The sequence below is a fragment of the Vespa velutina genome, chromosome 1 (genome assembly GCF_912470025.1).
Source record: "Vespa velutina chromosome 1, iVesVel2.1, whole genome shotgun sequence".
Classification (NCBI taxonomy): domain Eukaryota; kingdom Metazoa; phylum Arthropoda; class Insecta; order Hymenoptera; family Vespidae; genus Vespa; species Vespa velutina.
Window position 1 is genome coordinate 3,602,008 of NC_062188.1, and position 24,734 is coordinate 3,626,741.

The 24,734-nt window shown below is 27.7% G+C and overlaps 6 protein-coding genes across 11 annotated transcripts in view; 2 read left to right on the top strand and 4 right to left on the bottom strand.

The window, feature by feature from the left end:
* LOC124956755 (dynein light chain Tctex-type 5-like) overlaps nt 1-291 on the bottom strand; it is a 649-nt gene extending 358 nt beyond the window's left edge. The window contains exons 1-2 of the mRNA XM_047512965.1: nt 220-291; nt 1-110 (exon numbers count right to left, since the gene is read on the bottom strand). The exon at nt 1-110 is cut by the window's left edge and continues 84 nt beyond it. Coding sequence (XP_047368921.1) covers nt 1-110; nt 220-291 — 182 coding nt within the window. The remainder of the gene's footprint in view (nt 111-219) is intronic.
* A 694-nt stretch (nt 292-985) lies between these two features.
* Nucleotides 986-4,787, top strand: LOC124949129 (eukaryotic translation initiation factor 3 subunit B). The gene is made up of 11 exons (XM_047493749.1): nt 986-1,201; nt 1,456-1,651; nt 1,740-2,052; nt 2,130-2,486; nt 2,591-2,733; nt 2,845-2,980; nt 3,072-3,267; nt 3,352-3,532; nt 3,611-3,851; nt 3,942-4,050; nt 4,138-4,787. Exons 1-11 carry the CDS (start codon nt 1,066-1,068, stop codon nt 4,236-4,238), a joined length of 2,109 nt encoding a protein of 702 aa, XP_047349705.1. The 5' UTR covers nt 986-1,065; the 3' UTR covers nt 4,239-4,787.
* LOC124949137 (CDP-diacylglycerol--glycerol-3-phosphate 3-phosphatidyltransferase, mitochondrial) lies at nt 4,704-7,544 on the bottom strand. Of its 2 annotated transcripts, none has more exons than XM_047493774.1 (8): nt 7,296-7,544; nt 6,786-6,984; nt 6,584-6,706; nt 6,231-6,508; nt 5,887-6,161; nt 5,582-5,815; nt 5,278-5,487; nt 4,704-5,210 (listed from the first exon to the last, which is right to left on the bottom strand). In XM_047493774.1, the coding sequence occupies exons 1-8, from the start codon at nt 7,337-7,339 to the stop codon at nt 5,008-5,010; spliced, it is 1,566 nt and encodes a 521-aa protein (XP_047349730.1). In that variant the 5' UTR covers nt 7,340-7,544; the 3' UTR covers nt 4,704-5,007. The 2 variants fall into 2 exon arrangements, with proteins under 2 accessions (XP_047349730.1, XP_047349718.1); XM_047493762.1 differs by having other exon boundaries at nt 5,582-5,818; nt 7,296-7,541.
* Nucleotides 7,545-8,371: 827 nt separating this feature from the next.
* Nucleotides 8,372-10,894, top strand: LOC124948516 (LITAF domain-containing protein). The gene is made up of 4 exons (XM_047492230.1): nt 8,372-8,501; nt 9,718-9,847; nt 9,937-10,093; nt 10,173-10,894. The coding sequence occupies exons 2-4, from the start codon at nt 9,733-9,735 to the stop codon at nt 10,276-10,278; spliced, it is 378 nt and encodes a 125-aa protein (XP_047348186.1). The 5' UTR covers nt 8,372-8,501; nt 9,718-9,732; the 3' UTR covers nt 10,279-10,894.
* A 179-nt stretch (nt 10,895-11,073) lies between these two features.
* On the bottom strand, nt 11,074-22,080 carry LOC124948490 (protein Jumonji). Of its 5 annotated transcripts, none has more exons than XM_047492204.1 (13): nt 22,070-22,080; nt 18,993-19,080; nt 18,235-18,404; nt 14,511-18,123; nt 14,203-14,425; nt 13,938-14,090; nt 13,646-13,844; nt 13,410-13,558; nt 12,771-13,080; nt 12,280-12,686; nt 12,104-12,202; nt 11,724-12,026; nt 11,074-11,588 (listed from the first exon to the last, which is right to left on the bottom strand). In XM_047492204.1, exons 2-13 carry the CDS (start codon nt 19,076-19,078, stop codon nt 11,502-11,504), a joined length of 5,799 nt encoding a protein of 1,932 aa, XP_047348160.1. In that variant the 5' UTR covers nt 19,079-19,080; nt 22,070-22,080; the 3' UTR covers nt 11,074-11,501. The 5 variants fall into 5 exon arrangements, with proteins under 5 accessions (XP_047348160.1, XP_047348133.1, XP_047348141.1 ...); XM_047492177.1 differs by lacking the exon at nt 22,070-22,080 and adding an exon at nt 19,651-19,809; XM_047492185.1 differs by lacking the exon at nt 22,070-22,080 and adding an exon at nt 19,766-19,804.
* Nucleotides 20,105-24,055, bottom strand: LOC124948508 (FMRFamide-related peptides-like). Its single transcript, XM_047492217.1, has 4 exons — nt 23,810-24,055; nt 22,398-22,593; nt 20,920-21,284; nt 20,105-20,696 (listed from the first exon to the last, which is right to left on the bottom strand). Exons 2-4 carry the CDS (start codon nt 22,398-22,400, stop codon nt 20,582-20,584), a joined length of 483 nt encoding a protein of 160 aa, XP_047348173.1. The 5' UTR covers nt 22,401-22,593; nt 23,810-24,055; the 3' UTR covers nt 20,105-20,581.
* Nucleotides 24,056-24,734: the final 679 nt, after the last annotated feature.

Here is a 24,734-nt window from a genome sequence, read left to right on the forward strand (position 1 = left end):
CTCATATCTTGCAAGGAGGAAGACATTACGTCCTTCAATATTTTATCGACCACTTCTATTTTTAATGGAACGAAAGATTCTAATCGGTATGTATTTTGATATTTTGGTATCTAAAAAATTGAAATAAGGATTATACATTCCATTGATTAAAGTCGAATTCACATTTAGATAGAATCCATTAGTAAAGTAAACGAATTGTTTCGAAATATATATTCGTACCTTTAAACCCCCTTTCAATGTTCTAAATATCATGCTAGTTCTTAGAATGCCATGGGATAACAATCGCGTCATAGAGGTTTTATTTCGACGTACAACTAAAGAATTTCATCGGGATATAACCAAACATTTTCTTAAATGTTATTGCAAAATGAATATTAACGATAAAATGTATATTTTACTAACCACCAGCCATAATTATAACATTTATGTATATAAATATCCACTATATAAATTAATGAAAGATATAAAAATATATTCATGTAAAAAGAAATAACATATGACAATTACATAAAAAGAATATATAATTGAACGAGTTCTACGACATATTCTTTATGAAGCATTTTGAATTTGGCGCGTATCAATGACTTTGATAATATAAATATAAAAGTAACGTAAGTCGTATACCTTGTGCTTGTTCTATTATCATTAAGGATAAAATGAAATCAAATCAAATTTCATAGTAATTTTTCAAGTGGGGGAAAATATTTTCGACAACAATTCTATTCTATTATATGATAATTTAAATTGTTGAATTAACACGAATATTTGATTTAAATAATTAATGAATATTACTGCATTTATTATTGAATAAGATATTGCATGATTATAATTTGAATTTATAAATTTATAAAATTTTAAACTCATCACTGATTGAAGGATATTCTAGTGATAAAATAAACACAACCAATGAACGTTAACCTGACTCGTAAGTAAAATGGAGGTACAAATGAAAGATGAGTGTAACAGTTGGTAGCACAGTATTCTTTTTCGAACGTTTCGCTGTACAGGCGTTGTAATCGTGGCTCGCTGCCACTTTAACCCGGTACACCAAAAGAGGTTTCTAAGATGGCGAAGAAAACGTTAGTTGATAAAACGCCTCAAAATGAAGATGCTGTCAAAAATAACGATGATATTTTGAATGACGATGAAGAACCAAACTTCAGTGATCCAGAAGGTTTTGTTGATGATATTACCGACGAAGGTAGGCACGTTTTATTTGAAATGACATTCAACAATTGTTACCCTAAGACGATAGAAGGCATGGTCGCGTACAATTTGGAAATGTGGCACATGCGACATAACCTCCAAAAATCAAACTCCGTTTTGTCTATGTATAAATAAAGAGAGAGAGAAAAAAAAAGTGAATTTACACAACTTTTCTTTATGTAATAATTGCATGCTTTTAAAACATTTTATATTATTTCTAATTTTTCTTTGTTTACATTTTTATATCAGAATTACTCGGTGACATTTTAAAACAAAAACCCTCGGAGACGGATGGAGTTGAATCTGTTGTCGTCATCGACGGTGTACCTCAGGTGGAGCCAGAAAGATTAGAAAAATTGCAATCGTTCATCAGTAAGGTCCTTGGAAAGTTTGGTACAATAGTTAATCAATATTATCCCAAAAATGAAAATGGATATACCAAAGGGTTAGTTATATTGTATCTCTCTATGAATTAAGATCCATTATAAGAATAATAATTTTAACTTTTCATCTTTTTTACTACTGCAAAATAGGTATATCTTCTTGGAATACAGTAGTCCAATGAATGCACTGGCAGCTGCCAAGTCTGCAAATAATCATAAGATCGATAAGCAACATACTTTGAAAGTAAATCTGTTTACTGACTTCAAAAAATACGAAGAAATTCCTACTGATTGGGAACCGCCAAAACCTCAACCATTTAAAGCAGCTAGCGATTTGCACTATTATTTATTAGAACCAGATGCATATGATCAGTTTTGTGTACTGTATGGAAATGGTCCAGCTGTATCTGTTCAAATTTGGCAAAACTCTGCTCCTGAACCTACATTGTTGGAAGATCGTCCTGTAAGTTTAATTACAAATAATATCTAATGATTAAGAAATCATCAACAATGAAATTTATAAATATACTTTACTAACAGCGTTGGACAGAGACATATGTTAAATGGTCACCTTTGGGTACATACTTGGCAACCTTTCATAAATTAGGTGTTGCACTGTGGGGTGGCCCTCAATTTGTCCAACAAGTGAAATTCAGTCAAAGAGGCGTTGAATGTATTGATTTTTCACCTTGTGAACGTTATCTTGTAACATATACACCACGAACTGACCTAGGCTCAGATCAAAAACGTCTGGCTGTTTGGGATATTCTATCTGGTCAAGAGAAGCGTTCTTTCTATCCAGAAGGATCTTCAGTGTGGCCTATATTCCGTTGGTCCCACGATGATCAGTATTTAGCTTGGATGGGTATAGATGTTTTAAGTGTTTATGAAACACCAGTAAGTTTTTTCTATATAATATGTGTACGTGTCTGTACACATATATAAGTTCATATAGGAATAGTTATAAAATTAAAATGAACGAATTTATATTTATTTTATAGTCATTCAGACTACTGGATAAGAAAAGTATTAAAATACCCGGTATTAGAGACTTCAGTTGGTCTCCTACAGATAATGTTCTAGCTTATTGGGTGCCAGAAGATAAAGATGTTCCTGCAAGAGTCACTCTGCTGGAAATTCCAAAGTAAATAATTTCGTATTTGTATTTATTTATTTTTTTTTTTTTTTTTTATTTTCCCCTCAAAAGCACAATTTTTTTCTTGTATATAAACTAATAATTGATATATCGTTATAGTCGCAACGAGATACGAAATAAGAACCTGTTCAATGTTGCTGATTGTAAGATATATTGGCAGAAATCTGGAGATTACTTGTGTGTAAAAGTAGATCGTTTCGCTAAACGTAAAGAAAAAACAGAACAAAAATACACAGTAAGATCGATAAAACATTTGAAAATGTATATACATTTAAATGAATTATTAAAAAATGAATAATTTTTTAATATGATATTTTTGATTATAGGGAATGTCATATAATTTTGAAATCTTTCATATGAGAGAGAAACAGATCCCTGTTGACAGTGTAGAAATAAAAGAACCTATCCATGCTTTCGCGTGGGAACCAATTGGCAATAAATTTGCTATAATTCATGGAGAAATTCCAAGTGTAAATGTAAGCTTCTATGAAGTCAGATGTGGTCATCAACCTGCTCTTCTTAGTAAGTTTGTAAATTTATTTATTAAATCTTATTTTCTTCTTCTATTTGAAAAAATTATTTTTAAACCTTAAATTCACTTAACAGAAAAATTGGAAAAAAAGGCATGTAACCATTTATTCTGGTCTCCATCTGGTCAATTTGTTGTATTGGCTGGTCTAACAACAATGGCTGGTGCTCTTGAATTTATTGACACTAATGATTTTACTATTATGAATTCAACTGATCATTATCAAACTTCAGATGTCGAATGGGATCCAACTGGAAGGTTTGTTAAATTTTCTTTTCTTTTTTTTTCCCCTCTTCTAATATCATATTTTATAATTAATATTTTCCTGCCTTTTAGATATGTTGTAACAGCTGTCTCTAGCTGGAAAACTACTGTTGATAATGGTTATTGGATATGGACATTCCAAGGTCGTATTTTGAAAAGAGTTAACTTAAATGCATTCAATCAGTTATTATGGCGTCCTAGACCACCGACTCTTCTTACCGCTGAACAAATTAAAGAAATTAAAAAGAATTTGAAGAAGTATTCCGCTCAATTTGAAAGCAAAGATCGTATGAGATTAACACGTGCTTCCAAAGTATGTGAACTTTTAAAGTGTATTAATTATATCAAATATATGTGTATTTGTATGTATCATTATTTTAATAACTATATTTTTATCATATAGGAACTTATTGAGAAACGATGTGCAGCAATGAAAGCCTTTGAAGAATATCGCACAAAGAGAATAGACGAGTATAATAATCAAAAGAAACGTCGCCTTGAATTACGTAACAGTGAGTAGAATTATCAAATATCTTATTATTAAAAATTAATAACTCTTAAATCTAGCATTGTAATATACTTTTTCGTATATTTTTCAGATATCGATACAGATGAATTAGATTCTGATTCTAAGAACGTAGAAGAAGAAGTTGTAGAATTTTTCGTAAAAGAAGAAACGTTCATCATTGATGATAAATAAATAATAATAAAGCCATCAAATTTTTCTTCTGCTTGCTGGTCTTGGAAATCTCTGAAGCAAAGTCAGTTGAATCAACTAATTGTGCAGTGTCACCGTGGTTACTATAATAGAGTCATATTGATTGTGACTCTATAATTAAAAATGACTGTCCTATACGGTTATGGACAATTCCTATCATATTCTTTCTGTATTGTAATTGGAATGAATTCTGTAATTCCAATAATCCGCATAAAACGTCGGAACCATAGTAACATAAAATATTACCACATCCCATACAGAATAGCATGTAGACAAGGAAATAATTATTCTATCAATTTGTACACATCAGAGAATTTTTTTTATTTATTTAACCTATGCCCATGGTAATTAGTTTATCATTTGTAAAAGTAAAATATTTCTTATTAAAAAAAAATCAACAATTTTTACATGACATATGTAATAAATGAATTAGAGAAGATATAATACTTACATTATAACATAATTTATTTGTGTCTGATAGGTTTGTCTGTATTAATGAAATATGTACCGTAATATACACTATGTACTCTATGTGTTACAGAATTTTTTTTTTTATTTACAGTCTTATGATACGTGTGCTTACGTGAATATTTGAACCAAGCTATATAGATAATAATCCTTATTAACTTAAGCTATCGTTCACCAATAATACTTCATTTGTATATATTAATATAATGTAAAGTTTATAATAATTAAATAAGTTTTGAGGTATCGGTCATTGAATGAAACCATCGAAGACGTTGGTATTGTACTAAAAAAAATATCGAAATAACACAATTGTTGTACGTATCCAAGCTGGGGGTATTCGGTCTTCTTGAGAAAATGTTCTTTTTGTAACTAGTTTAGCGTACATAAACAAACGTTCCTGTTCTTCTTGCAAAGCCATTTGTAATTTTTCATTTTTGGTCACGATTGCAATTTGTGTTTCCAAATCTCTATTCACTGATCTATAACCTAATATATTACGGACCGTAAAATATCATTACCTATTGCATTTTTCTTTAATTTTATTATGACATACCAAAATTAGGTGATCCAACAAGAGTCAGACAAGGTCTTTGTTGACCTGGTAAATAGTACCAAAGTCCTTTAGCATGATATGTCCATCCTGGTTTAATAAATTCCCATAATGTTACTCTTTCTTGTTGACCTAATCTTTCACAAGTTTTATAAAATGATTCTTCTATCTTTGTGTATGCTGCTGGAATACTACTTGCTATACCTTTTGCACCTACGGGTTAAGATTATTATCATACTAAATTTATATTATTATTTGAATGAAAAAATTTTGTATATAAATTTAGCGTGCATACTAAAAAACATACTAAAAAATCCATTAGCAGTAGGATGTGCTGTTAGAAGATCACATGTAGCTTGACAATGTTTAAGTACTGCACTGATATAATCTGAAGTTAAATTAAAATATCCAGTTGCTAATTTAAGTCTCGCTCCCAATGAAGCTGATTGCAACAACTTCAATGTTACTTCACTATCGTGTAATATATTAAGTTGGCCCATTTGCACTAATGGAAATATCCAAGTATCTGCATCTAAAGCTTCTTCTAACAAATAAAATAACTATTAATTTGTATATAGGACTATCAAATTCTTAAATATAAAAACTAATTACTTTGTTTGTTAAGCTCAATACGTTTTTGGATTTCATTTTGGAAAAGCGTTTTTATTCTATGTGCAGCTTCCTCAGAAAATTCTTGCTTTGGTCCTTCGCATGGATGAGAACTTAATGTAGAGTTCAACTTTGTACTACCGTCTGATTGCAAAACAAAACTAAATTCTCCCACTCTTTTGACTAAATCATCATAGAAATCACAGAGTTCCTTAGCATCCTCTATTATAAAATATCGGTCCTGCCGATTCGTGAAATAATCGTTACTTAAATTTGCACTATAAAAATATAAAATCCATTAATATTATCTTACTATAAAATGATTACTTATGCACATACGTACATACCCACTAATTATCAAAGTATCATCTATCATATACAATTTCATATGTTGTAAACCTATAACTTCATTAAAACGATCAGGCATAATAACCTTTAGAAGTCCACGAAGTTTAGGTGTATGATAGAGAAAGACTTCAGAGCAATGAGCATATTTTCCTTTGAGTAATGGTTCTAACATTTTGCGTGAATTTTGTACACCTCTAGAACCTCTCATGTAATCTAATAGAAATCTAGCTTTAATATTTCCATTACTTGAAAGAATAGCATGCTCTATTGTTTGTACCTATAAACAATTATAAATTTTATACTTGATTTATAAGATTATATAATATAAGTAGTAAATGATTCTGTTGTTTACCAATTCAGATTCTAATTTTCCAGTTCCCAAATATAAGGACGCAAATGTGATTCTCCTTTTAGCAAATTTACACATTTCCAATAGTGTGCCATAAAAATGAACAGGTTCATGAATTATTGTAATCTGTAATATAACACCAATATATAAGATAAAATTAATCAATCTAAATATATATATATATATATATTATCATTAATTTTACCTTTGAACCATTTATAGGAAATCCTGGTGCAACTTTGTGTAACCAGCATAGATTGTCCATCTTGGGATGTAACATTTCTACTTCTAAAAGTTTATCTTCTTGTAAAATTGTGATTTGTGCTCTGTTTCTTGCGATAAATAAATTTATTCTATACGGTTTTAAATATGTTTGAAGATTTACTAGTTTCAATCCATTACACCTAAAATTTTATTACAAATACATTAATTAAAAAAAAAAAAAAAGGAAAGAACATATTTTGGAGGGAATTGTAATTATATACACTTTATGTATATGATCATTACTTATATAATACTTAATTGTATATATAGAAACATTAGGTAGCAATGAAAAAAGTTTAATGTATTATAATAAAAAGAAAGTTTATAAAAGACATTAGATTAAGTATATAATTAGATTTTATAAAATGTCAAAAAAAGATTTGAGGTTAACGGGATATATTATTTCTTTTTACATTAGAGAAATCATATTGTAATCGTTATATAGAATTACCGTTTCAAAATTCGCTTCCAAAGCTGCGAGTTGGAAATGTGCATGAGTAAAATTTATAATATTTCTACAAATGAAAACCTTGGTTTAATTTGTAAATCAATGCTATGTCAAAGGAGCTTGTAGGACACATCCAATATATACGTAGAACTTCAAAAATTATATTAGTCACGAAAGTGTCGTCAGAAATATAAAATTATACGATTTCGCAAAAACTGTACTGTATATAATTTTTTTAATATAAATAAAATCAAAAAGACTATAACACATTAAAATTTTCTATTTATACTTATACAATATTAAAAACATTACACTTAATAATATTTCAATCATACAATTTTTAATTCTATGTACAATGTAATACAAATTTTTATATGAAATTAAATATGAAGAAAGATAGAAAAGTCAGAATTTGATAATATTTAAAAAATCAATATTTTGAATATTAAAAATACTGAAAATTTTATTCGTATACAAAAAGTCATATTCAAAGCTACAAACATATATATATTGATTGAGAGAAAACAGGACCTCGAGCCGAAATTGACGATAATTGAAATATTACTTAACGATAAATCGCTAAATTTTTATAATTTACAATAAATATATATATATATATACAATAAAAATTGAGAGAAAGAGAATATCAAATTATATAATATATTAATGATAAGAATGAAAAAGTATTTTCAATATAAACAAAAAAGCAGTGTCTATGAAATAATTCGTCTATGATTTATGTATCTATTGTATAATTTATCAACGATTCATAACGTGACTACGAAATAGTTCATCAATGATTCATTATGTGTCTACAGAATGGTTAATCAATGTTTTATCGATTTATCGATTTATCGATATCATATTAATATTGCATTTCGATAAAATTGTTAATTACACTAAAATAATTTTCATTGGTGCACGTTGATCGTAATTATAATTTATTAATTTTTATCATTTAAGACAATAAACGTTTTCAATTTAATTTTAATATAAATTAAACAATATTTATTTTGTTTAAGACAATAAAATTAGAGAATTAAGAGTTGTTTAAATAAAAAACCTTCGAAAACGAAAATAGTTCTGAAAAATATTATGAACCAAGATGGCGCCACTATCAATTATCATAAATTGGCGTTCCCTTTTTTTATGTTTATTGTATAAAGTGGCTTATAAGTTGGACGTATATAAAATATTTTCGACTATCGTGTAAGTGATTGAAAAATAATTTTTGGAAGTAAATGGAGTATCTAATTGCATTATTGTTAAATACTCTCTTTAATCTTCCTTTAACATTAGTTAACCATATTTATTGTTTATGAAACATGATAGGGAGATGATTAATCAAAAATATAAATATTCTCTACTTTATTATATCTTAACTCATTAATTCGATAATTATTGAGATTTATCATAATAAATAGATTTATGTTATTCATTCGTATGATTCGATGTATGTTAATATTTGCGAATAGATTGGCCTAGAATAAATAAATAAATACATTCGAGAACTTCGTATCAAATATATTAATGTGAATGAAATTTCAATGAATATTTAATTAAATAGTTTGTTATTATTGAGATTTTGTAACGTTCAGAAGAAAAATATTTAATAATTACTTATAATTATGTGTCATAGTGTGGAAGTTTGAAAAAATTAGCGGTAATGCATCTTCTAAAAATAACTGATTACTCATGCTTGTTATTACACAAGTGTAATAACCACACATATTCATGTGTATTTATGTCGGTGTATGAAATTTTGGGCGTTGACACTTGTTAATAATATTTTATTATCTTCTTTATTGTAATCTCGATTTAAAAAAAAAAGGACAATTTTTACGCGTCCGTCTTTTTCGAATATATGTTACGAATTTTATTCAAGGATTGTTATATTATTAAAGAAATTATAAAACAATTGAAATTAATAATGTGCAATTTTTTTCCTTTCTACTTGCTGTTCATAATAATTTGCGTTTTTATAAACTTCGATTTATACAAATTTTTGTAGTAACTATTATTATACAAATTTAAATTTAATGTAATGTCTGTACAATGTTATCATATCTAGTTTTAGAATTATGTAACTGAAGATATCAAAAACAATATAAAACACAGATGTTCAATGCCTATGACATTTAGCTTTTTTTTATATTAATAAAGTCAAAATAGAATGTATGTAAGATATAATTGAATTAAAATATAAATATTCCATTTTTTTTTCTCTAAATAGATCTAAAATTATTTCTTTTTTCAATGAAAATAAATTTTCATACATTATTGACATTGTCTTAATATTTCCTTTTTTATATATATAATTAATATATATATATATATATATATATATATATATATATATATATATATGTATATATATATATATATATATATATATATGACGTATAGTAATATAAATCATATATAGTTAATCTAGTGCAAAATGAACAAAAATACTCCACCACCACCGTATGAACCTCCACCATATGCACCTCCATCTTATAGCCAAACTGTAGGAGGTGTTCCACCTGCTAGTCCATTTACATCTGCTGACATTTGTAAGTTTCAATATAATCATTCAATTTCAAATATTATTTATTTTTTATAATATAAATCCATCGTAACAAATAATTTTGTCGCAATACAGATGCACAAGGACCAACTATTGTAACTACTATTGTACCTATGGGACCAGGACCGACTCATACAATTTGTCCACATTGTCAAGCCGAAATAGAGTCTACAACCAAAACAGAACCTGGCATGATCGCTTATATTTCTGGAGTTGTAATAGCTTTACTTGGGTATATATATATTTAAGAAGTTATTTGATCTACAAGGTGAACAAAATAATATATATATGTGACTTAATAATTTTTCCAGTTGTTGGTTTGGTTGCTGTTTAATTCCTTGTTGTATTGATGAATGTATGGATGTACATCATACCTGTCCAAATTGCAAAGCTTATCTCGGGCGTTATCGAAGATGAATCAGAAACAAAGACTTGAAATTTTTACTTGGAATTTCAATGTATAATATTATTTATGATGTTATCTAATATGAAATCTCATTAATTTTATCTTCTTATTTTACGTGTATATTTGTGTGTATAATCACCAGTATCTGAAAGATAAAGTGTAAATAATATTAAGCTTTTTTCCAAGGTACAGCAAAATCTTTAACAATTACAGGAATGAAATGTTTTCTTTTCTATTAATTCTATTTATTACCAGTTAAAAATATTTCACATGGAATTATATAAAAAGAAAACATTGCATATTTATATAAAAGAAAAAAAGTTAAAATCTATTTTGATGAATTTTATTGAAATATATTATTTTTTTTTATAAACTGTTTGTTTATCATTACGAGCACTTATATTTAATGCTCACTTAATAAATTACAATATAGGCTACTTTCAAATAAAGCATTTGCGAAAACAAGCGCTCTATTTTGACAATTTAGCCTTTAATTTTTTATAATAATATTTAAAAGATTATGATACTGAATCAAATTTTAATACTAATATATTAGTATTAAAGAAACTTGTATAATAACAGATATATGTATTATAACATTATTTTTAATATACACGATGTATGAAATGAAAACTTTATGTACAATTATTTTTTTTTCATAAAAAAACAAATTTAAGAACAATTTTAAGTTTAAAGAATCTTAACATTGTCTTAAAATCTACGCTACTTGATTTTTTTTCCTTCAATAAAAATAAAGTTAGAAATGAAATAGAAATACAATGAGGTTTACATTATAAAAACAAATATTTTTGTATACATTGTAGGAATAAGGACATACTTTATTTATAATTTGCAGTACAAAGACCCTGCAGGGGGTAACAGAGATTTTAATAATTATTATAAACATTGAAGCAGAAGATTAATGTACACAGACATAGACTGATGCCTAAAGCATTAAATATATAGAACTCTAATAAACAAAATTTACTAAGAATGAAACTTATCTTAATACTTTTCAATGTCAACTAATAATCATACTATAATTGTATCTCTTTTTCCAGAACCTTCTAAATATATTTTGACATAAATTATTTTTATAACATATTTTATATAGACTATTCTATTGTCGAACATTTCCTTGTCGAACAACAAGATTTAATCGTTATTTCAACAGAGATTGACAAGTAATTATCACCTACATGCTTTCAATAATTAAATAAGCAGGATTAATATATTATTTACTTTGTTTAATTTGATTAGTTTTCTTAGATTTGGCTTCAATTTTATCCTCCAATTTATGAATCAACTCATCCAACTCGATCTAAATATAAAATGAGAGAAATAATATTTACAATATTAATTATATACAAATAAAAGTTATATATATATATATATATATATATATATATATATATATATATATATATATGAATAAATAATATATATATATATTTACCTCACTATATGTGTACATTAATGTACAGCTTTTCAAAATTGGTTTATTTTTGGTAAGCAATTGTAACGCGTGTACTAAACAATAAACACTATCATCCTGCGAATCGTTTACCAAAGATACAAATAAATTAGCTCTACAAGTTTCACACTCAAAATCTCCATCATCTTCCTTCACCTTTTTCCCTTTGCCACGTTTACCGCTATCAGGTAAGGGTAATCTTTCTTTATTAGTGAGACCCAAAAATTTTAATTGCTTACGATGTTCAATTTCTCTTTCACGAATTTTTATAACGCTTGGTAAAATCTGAAGTACAAAATTTATTTAAAACAAAAGTATATATTTGTAAAAAATGTAGATTATATAAAAATTCTAATTTTTACCTGTTTCAATATATCTATATTAGATCGTGAATCATTAATAATATTAAACAATAATCTTTCAAATGAAAAAATTGAGGGCTCACAACTGTCTTGTATGTCCTGGAATAAATTGTATAAATATATACATATCACAAATCTATTATACAAAAGATATGAACACACATTCTAATACATACTTTGAATACTTGTTCTGCAGTTTCTAGCCAAGAGGGCTGTGCAAAGTAAACACTTTCTGATACCACATATCCTGTACATATACTAGATGTAAACGCTTTTGGAAATACAATAATAAATTGTCCAGGCTCTTGAACTGTCTGACACAAAGACACACCATTGCTGACTAACAATTCTGGTGGTACCATAGCAGTGTCAGAGGGTAACCATATAGTTTTGTTTTTACAATATTGTGGTACCATTTTTGTTAAAGCTTCCTTAAAATTATTGTTGTGTTCGTCTGGTATACCATACCATATTTTTTTAGCACCTGTATGCAAATACTCGATCCATGGAAGGCCATGAGGATCACGATACCAGCAGCAAGCAGTAAATAACATACCAACGTGTAATGTTGGTACAGTTACTCCTAAAAAATAAAATTTATATACATATATATATATATATAAAATAATTGTAAGCGTATATATAAAATAATAATTTTATTCCCTACCCATTAATGGTCCTAAAGCTCTTAATACTGATCCTGCATTGTTTGTAAGAACTTTGAGATTCCATGGATGTCTTGCAAATGGACTATTTTTGGCAACAGAAAAGCCAAAACCACGACCGCTTGAATCAATACTCGCTGCATGCACGCAGATATGTCGTTTTCTTTCTGTTACATGTTTCCAAAATGCAGATTCAACTTCATCTGCAGATGCTCCCTCAGACTCATTTCCGGAACGTTGGTTTTCTCCGAACCACATGCGTTGAGTATTTCGTGCAATTCGGTAGAAGGCATTCAAAGGCATATTCCTGCCCTTTAATATATGTTTAAAATATAATAAAAGTAATGTGTTATGTATATATATATACATATATATACATATATATATATATATATATATATATATATATATATATATATATAAATATAAATAACATTTAGATATAGAGAAATATAAATAACATTTTACTTAACTGATAATTAGAGAGTTAGTGTATGAAAATAAAAGTAATAAAAAAAATCAAATAATTTTTATAATAAAATCTTAATATATTGTGGATCTCATATTGCAACTTTGCCATATACTTTATCATTTAGATATTTGAACAATTAAAACAATATAATTATCTACTTCGATCGTACTTTCACAATGCACTCCTCAATTTCATCTGAAGTGTCATCATCTTCTTCTTCTTCATTATCAGTTGCAGATGTATCTTGCATTTGCAATGTTTTATTTTCTCTTTTTAACCATTCAGCTTCAACTTCATCAAATAATTTACTTCGTTCCTCTGTGAAAGGAATAATTTATAAGATGTATATTTAAATAGAATTATATAAAAATGATTATATATTTTCTTAATATATTATAATTATACCTGGTGACAATGTATCATATGGCAATAAATATTTACAATAAATATCGTCTAATTTAGTAACACGATCTTGTGCAGATTTCGGTATTTTCATTCCATCTGCTACCTTTTGCCACTTTTTCTTTTCAATAACTTCTTTCAAACCACCTAAACTTTGAACGGTTTGATATAGATGTGGCAAATCAACTTCCATGCCACCTATCTGAAATGATTGCGAATGGAAAGTAAGAAAATATGTATGTATAGATGAATCCTTTTCCACAAAACATAAAGTAAATAAAAAAATATTCTTTACCCATGGTGGACGAGTAAGCGTTATACTTTGTGTTGCTAAATACTTTTTTATAGCCATCATTTCCTTCACATTAGGGCCCCATCTATGTAGCATGCGATGTACATATTGATTGTATGCAGTAAATCGCATATCGTCAGATACTTTACATTCTGGCTACAATAAAAATATTTTAATTCAATTATTATATTATTAATAACATCATTCTTATTTTTATTTATTTTTAATAATTATATAATAAATCGTATAGAGTTAATATTGAGATTACCTTAAAATTAGGAGGTGGAATAACTCTGCAAATTCCATACTTTTCAACAGCAGGTCTAATTTTGTCTATATACTCCAAAGGATCCTGAAAATCTTTTTCTGATGGATGAAACGTTGGTGCTTCTACTAGACATGCTTCACTACTTGAAATTTTTCCACTTGAGAGTGTACTGTTAGTTATTGCAGATATGTCAGATCCCTTTTGTCGTGATTTTGCTTGAGATCTAAAAATTATTTAATATATCTAAGAATATGGATCATATAATATAAAATAATCAAAATAAAGTGGATGTTAATATACCATTTTACCTTTTGCCTATTTTAATGGAATCCACTGACGATTTTCTTTCTCTCTGATTTTTTGGCAATTTTACAATTTTTTCTGTAATATTGCTCAACTTTGTTGTATTATTTTGTTTATTTGTTCCTGATACTACATCTTGCGATTTTGTTGGTGAAGGTGTAGAAAATTCAGACGTGACAACAGTTGGAGCCATTATTAAATTAGTAGTATTCGATGCAATGTTTGATGCAACGTTTAATGCAACGTTTGATGTAAGGTTTGACGTAACATTTGATGCGACGTTTGATCCGGTCGATGACGTAGATTGAATTGAACCTTCTGCTGTTAATATGGTAGAATTTTGTGTTGCACGAGTTGTTGGTTGTACTGTTCCTACAGGAGGACAACGAGCGATCGATAGAGGTGGCTTAGTAACTAATTTTGCACGTAGAAGTACTCTTTGATTAGGTCCAGTAGGTCCTTCTGTACCCAATTTAACAGCGACACCTTGTATTAATTGTTGACTTGGAATTAAGTTGGGACCAGCTCTTGTAACTGCTTGCAATGGAATGTAAAACAATTGACCGTCATTGTCAGTATTCATATTACTATTGTCAGTCTGAGTAGATATCTCCATGCTTTTCTGTTGAGTCACATTTGTTTCTTCTTGCTCTTGTTTTTGCACACAATCATCAAAATTAACTTGAACAGCTATTGAAGTGCTACAATTTACATCACTCCAAGAAGTAGTCAATTTATCGAGGGATAGAACTTGTACATTAGTCAAATTTGCAAAATTTTGAGGCAGCTCAAGTTTGTTTAAGTTTAATGATGCATTTGGTGGATTTTTTATTTCATTATTTTCAAGTTCCATTGTGGTACTTGTAGCTGTGGCAGTAGTAGTATTATTTGTAGCAATACTATTTGTTACAGTACTAACGATATTAGTAGTAGTGACAGTGGTGGTGGTAGCAATTATACTAGGGCTAACAACTTCATCTTGATCTTTTAATACATTAGGATGATTCTTTGTAATTTCGTCTGTTGTTTCATACATTTTTTGTTCCGATATGTTCACATCTACAGATGACTTAGTACAATCACGAAATTTTCTTCTGAAAGGTGTATTAACAGGTACTTCAGTATCACTTTCAAATGCATAAACACTACTCTCATTTTCAGGAGAAAATGCATTGGAATTAGTTGTAACTTTTCTTTCTTTAATCTTAGGTAAAAATCCTTTTCGTGCCTGAAATATCGATTTTTTTTCTCCTTGTGATTTCTTCTCTGTAGAATTGTTAATAGTAGATTCTATTAAAGTTAAATCTGATTTAATAACTTTTCCACTATATCCACCAAAAGATGAAGCTTTATGTAATTTAATATTATCTTCTTTATTGACATCTTTCATACTATTATCTAATTTAATCTTATTATTTTGTATATTTTGATATTTAAGGTCCATAATTTGAGTATCCAATAAGAATGAAGAAGTATGTTTTTCCTGTAGTATTAGATGATCCTTTGAGTTTGCTTTATCAACTAATTTAGAAAGTGTTACATTAACAGGTCTTACTAAATGTTGAATTTTGGTCGGTATAGATAAATGTGAAACATCTGTTTTCAATTTATCTGTATTAATAATAGGTTCGTTATATTTAAAACTAGGTATATTTTCCATTTCTAATTTACTTTCTTCCTTGGCTAATGAACTTTCATTTAGCCATTTTTCAATTTGCTCAGTAGACATATTGACCCTTTCTTTTCTCATGTGCAAAGCCGACAAAGGTATATCAACAATATTTTTAGATTGCATAGTTTCATGATTACATTGATTTTCTTTCGTTTTCTGTAACATTGGTATCTGCAACTGAACTGAAGTAGGTAAATCTGATGCTGTTTCCTGCTCTTGTATGGTTGTAATTGGCGAAGAAGTACTATTTCTTGAAACATTATTTTTTTGTGCCAGTAATGAATTTTCATCACGCGATGCATTTTGTATTTTAACTGCATACGAATTACCATCTTCTTCCTCGTTGACAAGAAGATTCGCGTTTGCGTGTGTATTACATGAATTTAATACCGTTGAAATAGCTTTTTTAGTAAATCCACGAAATGATTCCTCATCATCTGATATTTTAGATATATCTAATTTAGTACCGCACATCTTTGTACAGCATTCATTACTTTCTTTAATTTTTTCAGGAGTATTAATATTTAATTTGTCTTCATTACTGCAGGTCTTTTTCTTTCTTAATTTATTCAAAATCATTCCTAATGTTTCTTCATCCGAACCAGAATTCTCTTCATTATTATTCTTTTTTATATCTTTTTGATTAGATTCATCTGGCTTATTTGTTAATTCTTTAGTAGCAACTTGATTACGTTTACGTTTTAATGTTAATTTATCTTTATTAGATTTCGCTAAATTTTGATTTTTTATTTTAGAGTTTGTATTATTTTGGGACTCTTTTGTAACTACATTTTTAGAAGAAGACCTAAGACTACGACTTATAGGTTTGTTTAATTTACCTAAACTTTGTCTGGTAATAGGTCTTGCGTTATTAGTTTCAACAGATTTCTCTGACTCTTCATCACTTTCCGTTTCAGAATATTTTTGCACTTTTACTAATCTTTTACTTTTAAGAGCAATTTTATTAGATACATCTTTATCTGAACGTTTAGTCATATTAGTAGGAGCAATGGATCTTGTATCTTTAGTTTTTCCAGCAGGTTTATTTCCAGGCTGTTTGATTTTAGTTTTAATTTCATTTTCTGTTTGGTTTATTTTACGAGCACTTGGTAACTCTGGAAAACTCTCAACAGAAAGATTATCATCATTATCTAAATCAGGACTCACTAACTTTCTTCCAAGAATTTCCATGTAAACTGCTGCTGCTTCTTTAGTCTTTCTCGTGGGTCTACGCGAAAGATCTTTTGGAGATGTTCGCTGACTATGAGATCGAGTTACTCTTCGCATTTCCGTTTTACTTCTAGTACATATACTTTTCTGTACTGGTTTTTGCATTGCACGTTTCATATGTGAAATTGATTTCTCTAAAGATAACTCTTCTTCATCATTCATTGAATCTTGATTAGATGTATCACTATTTCTCTCTTTTATGATAATTTTTCTCTTTGGCTTTACTAAAACAGGTTTGGTTCTAGAAGATTCCTTTTTAGATTTATTTATTAGAGAACTACTTCTTAAGCTGTGCCTTTTACTCTCAAATTTAGTACGAAATTTATTAGAAGTCAATGTACTTCCTGGTTTCAATACAGTTCGTTCTGAACACGATCTTGTACGTATAATACAAGAACTTTTAAATTTTCTTTTAATTCTCTGTTTTGCAAGACGTTGTTCTTGATATTTTTTCTTCAGTGCCTGAACCGTACACGCTGTAGTTTTAAATTTATTAACATTTTTCTGAATTTCATTAGGCACATCTTTTTTTTCTGTTACAAGAGCTTTTACTTTATTAATATTTTTTTGACTCGATAAATCAGATTTTTGTTCTGTCACTAGGGTAGTTGAAGATGTATTCTTTCCTGCTACATTAGATGAAAATTTAGGAGTTTGTTTTTCCTTTTTGGTTCCAATATTAAAAAAATTCAGACTTGGTGGCAAAAGTGACGTTCCTGAATAGAATTATAAAATGAATCTAGTTTATAAATGAATATTAATTATTCAGAATTAGTAATGAGATATTATTTAGCAAAGAGATATTATTTAAAATATAATAAAAATACCTCGAAAACACAAAAATGTTAGAAAGTCTTCTGTATTAGGACGTTTATGTGTAATCAATTCTGTTATAACAGCAGGCTTAGCTTTCTCTTTATCCTTTATAGGTGTAGGTGGTAGATTAAAAACTGTTGTTGCACCTTGTGCAAATTTCCTTTGTGCATGAACTTTAGCTCTGAAATAAAAGATTATTAAATACTATAAGTTCTCCTATAGTTTACGATATTGAACTATAAGATTTAAAATTCTTCGTGAATAATAAATAATCTTTCATATAGTTTATTATATAATAAACACTTTAAGAAAACATTTCACTATAAACACAATGATCGTTAAGAAAATGTATTTACTATGATAAAATTCACTTTATGATTTTCTCTTTTATTACTATAATGTATGTATGACGTATACATAATTCTAATACGTTAAATGATATATTATTTTGGAAGTATGAAATTACATGCAAAAATATAGTTTACATTTTTAACACTTGTAAGTCAACGCTGTCGTTCGACTGAAATCTAGAATGATTTTATTTTAAATATAGACACTGATTACTGTTATCTGTTTAATTATAAATACAATGCAAATATATTCCATATCATATTCATGATACTATGTAACATATGTAAACTAGATTGGCAGTAGATAAAAAAAAAAAAATTTTTCTTTTTTAGCAGTTATACAACTTCTAAATAACAAATCGTTCTCTTTTTATTCGAAAAAAAAAAAAAAGGAAAAAAAAAGAATATTTTAATTTTACCTTTTCGGCGATTCCGAAACGGGCTCCATGAGATCAACCAGATCACCTTCCTTCCTTTTTCTCTTATCATTTCGACTTAAAACCATTTCTAAATTCACAGCACGAGTATAATAATTCCGTATGTTAATCAGTTCAAGTTATACCGTATATGTACATATATATACATGTTTATATTATATATTATATATATTTATAAATATATATATATATATATATATATATATATATATATATATATTATAAATTAAGATTATCGTAATATATGTATGTATGTATGTATGTATGTATATATGGATGTGTGTGTGTGTGTGCGCGTATGTATGTGTATGTATGTATGTATATATATATATAAATTAGCTAGTAATATTTAAATATTTAAAAAATACACATTTTTATAAATATGCATTAACGAACACATTTCTTTGTGAATAAAATTTAAATACTTTTGAATGATTTAAAAGGAAACGAAAAAGTTTAACAGTCACATTGTCTGCACAATCGTAAATAAACAATGGAAATTAGTAACAAAGCAAATAACAAGTACTATTTTATAACAGTACTTAAAAGGATTACAAAAAATCGATGGATTCATCTTGTACGCTATTTTTATATATATAGATATATAGATATATAGATATATAGATATATATGTACGTACATATATACATATATCTATTAAAAATTAATCACTCATTTAAATTTTTACTAAAACCAAAATAAATTTAATGATACGAAAACTCGATAAGTATACACTGTCTTTTTCTCGAACCCACTTGCTACGATTGTTTATTATGCCACGAAAATCTAGTACCATGCTCTGACCATTGATCGAAGCAAACATAGACTAACGTGTCACGTTTAACGTGTTATATGAAAATTTTGATAAAAGAATTTTTATAAGCGATCTGATTGGTCAATGATCTTTCCTATATTCACGTAGAATTTAGGATTGAAAATACAATTGTTTTATTAAAGAAAATAATCTATATTAACTTAGTACGACTAATTCATTCAAAATAAATAATAATAATATATTAAATAGTTTATATTTTAAAAGCAACTACATGTTGACCAAAATATACAATCAGCGCTTCCTATCAAGGTTAGGCAATACTACCAGAGAGTTAATGAAAACGCGCGACAATTGAAATAGACCTCTTTATACATATTGGGTACATTTAATACAACAATTACGTTAAATATTTTTTTATTTTATAACACATGTTAAATTATTATTTTATAATAGCAAGGAAATATATTTAAAATAATATCTATTAAAAATCTCAAAGATTTATATAAAATAGGTGAAAATATTCATTGATGCAACTTCTTCAAATAAATAATTACCTTATAAATCAATTCGATCACAAGATATTTGCTGAATCTTTTTGAAAATTAATAACAAAATAATCATGTTGAATTAATTTAATCGTTTATATTAAAAATCATAAGTTCGTTTAGTTATGATTTCTTTCGAGTTTTTTTCCGCAAAATTGCATAGAAGTCGTGTAATGCCGATATATAGTACCGCACTTATGTATATATGTTTGTATGTATTTATGTGTGTGTGTACGTATGCTTCAATTTATTCATTCTCCTATCGTATTACAAAAGCGTAATATCCTTGGTATGTAAGATCGTTCGTCCTTGTTACCACTCGTTGCAGCCGCTAACATATCCGAGCATATAGAGTATAATTCGTTCCTGGTTAAAAAGAAAAAAGAAAGTATTTTATTTATAAATTATTATAATTAAATTATTATATTAAAAAATCGATAGATTATAATCAAATTATTTAATAGCATCAAATTTTCTTTCTATTGTATTTATCTTTTAAATTAAATATCATTTTTAAATTATAAAGTTCGATCAAGACAAACATATATTTCACGTTTACATATCTAATTCGTGTATTATTAATTATTACCTGATAATATTCAAAGTGTTTGCTTCTTCGTAGAATCGACCAGGATGAATATTTTTTATATCCGATCGACCAAATCGAATAACAATATCCGGCGATTTCCATCGTGGATGTCTATCAACTTTCACTTCTTCCGTATCAGTGTCCATACCGTTCTCAGATTGGCTACGGCCGTATCTTATGAATGACTGGCCCTTTTCACTTCGACGTTCTTTCGAATCTTGTCCTTCAGAATTATCGATTCTTTGTCTTTTTAAAATGTACTCAAATTCATTTAATTTGTCGCCATCAAGAGAGGTTACAAGCGAAGAAGATATTATACATTTGAAGCATATACAAATTAATATGTATGTCGATAGAAGGGATCTCTGTAATAGAAACATTTTACATGTTTAAAAGTATTAACTTTACTCGTCCATATTTCATATCGCAAACTACATTTAAAACTTTAAATTGAAAAAATGAGAGCGTTTATTTATTGCACGAGTTTATGAAAGTTCAATTCTCGAACAAGTTAGAAAAGGTTTTCCTCGATGTTCGTTATGAATTTATAATTTTTTTTCGAATTATCACAATCAAAAGTATTTTTCTATTTATTTTTTTTCATAGTTCTTTACTTCATTTGATAATAATAGATCCTTTTATTTCCAGCGAAATACAAAATGGACGTAGGCGTATGTATTCTCTTCTATCGTTGCGATCTCTTGGGACCTACTTTGATAATTCGATCAAAACTTATTCATAGTGAATAAAACAATATATTCTCTCTAACTTTACTGAATATACATACGAACATCAATTATTATTATCATTTATTAAATAACTTTTGATAAATTCAAAATTATTCAAATAATCAATAATCAATGAATATTGTGTTAAATAATTGAAATTCGTTGTAACAAAAATTGTTTATAAAAAAAAAAATATATAAAAACTATATATTAAATGATATTTAAGCTTAGCAGTAAACTACGCAAATGTATCTTGTTACGCTTAATTTCTATTATTAATTACTTGGAGACATGTACGCACGCACCCCCATATCCATATATTTAATGACATGAAATCGGATCTAAACAGTCTATAAACTAGTCACTATATATATATATATATACATATATATACACATATATATACATATACATATATATACATATATACATATATATAGGCATACATATATATATATATATATATATACATATTTATTAATCTAAAGTAATACAATTTCGAATTGTATTTAAGCAAAGGCAATTATTGAATAAATAAACATAAAAAAAAATGTTGAAGATATTAAATATTATCAGACAAATGTATTAAAATCTTTTTTATACTTTAAGGTAACTTCCCTATTACATCATAAATATTGAAACTGATCGAAAGAACGAAGATAAACTTCAGGAAATGATATAAATTTTAAATTAAAAAAGATAAACAAATGTAACGAGAAATGATATTGCGAGAAGAATATAGCGACTCACCATTGTTGCAGATCGAAAAGAAAGTCCTCAAAAAGAATAGTAAAGTCTATCAACAAGTCCTCAAAAAGTAAAGTCTATCTACTTGAGGTATTGTGTTGTAGCCTGTTGGTGGTTGTTGTTGGAATGAGCGTCCTGGTATAGGGATGACACTCTTTATATAGGGATGTACCCTCGGCGCAGCCACCAAACCACCCTGCTGCGCTGGAGAGGAGATAGCTTCACCTGACTTATGATTGGCCACGCGTACAACACGATACCTCTACATTATTTTGATTCAATTATACCGCTGACTACCGACCTACGTAATCTCCTTTATTATTTATGACTCTTGGCAAATAATAATCATCGGGGGTCTAACATGGATACCCGGCCAAGGAGAAATGACAAGGAGAATGTCATCCCCCCATATACTTTATGCTTCATTTAAACTGTTATACGTTTATGCACGTATAACCATGCAGGAGCACTTACGGCTATTTCATGAATCCCGAATGATGTGCAACAGGTAGGATTGCCTTTGCCGAAGTAACAGGTATTCTACTAAACTTTTCCCCATTTTTCTACTCCTCTTCTTTACGATTATATTTCTGATAAAAAATTTACCCTGCTAATACAGCCCTGAATATCTTCAATTGGGGTAACATCTCCGGATGAGTTATGTTTTTTTTTTAATTCTTTAAATGTTTACTTTACGTGTAAACGTTTGTACATGACGTATTTGCGTGATCCAATTTCTATGCGAACTGATTAAATTCTTATTTAAATGCCTCATTATTAAAAATACATTTAATAATAATAATAATAGTAATAATAATAATAATAATAATAATATAGATATTACAATTAAAAGATATTCATTATTTAAAAAAATTGTCTTTGTTTCTTTATTATATCTTTCATTCTTTGATATCATTGAATTAATCTTTTCGTTTGTTTTTTTTAATTTATAGAAAATATAAAATTGCAATGCGAACGTTTTATCAATATTTATTATTATCATTATTATTATTATTTTTTTGTCGCTTTCGGTGGCGTAGTTTTTCTACAAAAATGGAGAAAGATATTCTTTTCACGCTGTCGGACAACGTACATTTTTTGCTAGAAAAAAAAGGAATATTTATTAGGTCGAAGGTATACGACTAAACAATAACAGCATAAATTGAATCATGATTTTTTAACCAAAGGCGATGAAACATATCAGCACATTTTTCATGATATAAAAAAAGAAGAAATAAGCGAGAGACTAGAGACTTTATTTGATCCTTTTCACTTGTCCTTTGAAAGGAAAAAAATAGAGATAATCCACAAAATGAGACCTTGAACGAAATACTCGGTAAAATGCATTTTTACTGTGCGGTCTGTTGAAGGAACAGCAGCTGCTACTAAAAAATATAAGATAAAACACATTTCACCTGTAATTGTTCTATTATCTACATTATCTCGAGATAATAAATTAATGATGATTAATCAATTAGAATATATGATTTCTTCGATTGCTTCAATGTCTTTCAAATATGATTATCCTTATATATATGTATGTGGAATTGTATGAAATTATATGTTATAACTGAATGGACTCTTCATGCTAGATTCTACTTGCTAGACGACAAAAAATCTAACGTGATAATAATTTTAGTAGTTATAGTAGCCATCATATATGGCTGACCCCAGACGCCAGTTCATCGGCTTAACACAGATTATATATCTCACACGTTGTCACACCCTATACAAGAAATGTATACAATGCACGTAGCTCGCACTAAGAAACCTAACATTTTTCAAGATAAGGTATCGCATTGTTCCGTCATATAGGTTTATATACTTTTGACATTCCGATATATGTTAGACAATCCGGATAAAAATGATAACGCTTGAAATGAACCATCTATATCTATATTCATCACGAATTTGACGCACAATGTATAATTAATCGATCATCTGTATATCTAATTCATGTTTAAGATGTTTTTAGAATATTAGAAAAATTTTATTTGTAACTGTATTAATACAATTATTTAAAGAAAATATATTTCAAATATATTATTTCGTGACTAATAAAGTTAATAAATGTTATTAAGCTAAAAAAGAAAAAAAATTAAAATTGTGATCTATAAATGATTTATAATTTTGAATAATCTTTCGAACAATCTGTATGTGTATTTAAAAAAGGGATTATTTAACGAATATATAAAAGGGAGAAATGGAGAGGATTTTGTTCTTTGAAACAAGAAAAGGATTAATTATTTTCGTTATCGATCTATATTTTTCTACACTTCATGTAGAAGATAAATTTATTGGCACCTTATAAATGTTAATTGTATTCTTACAATACTATCA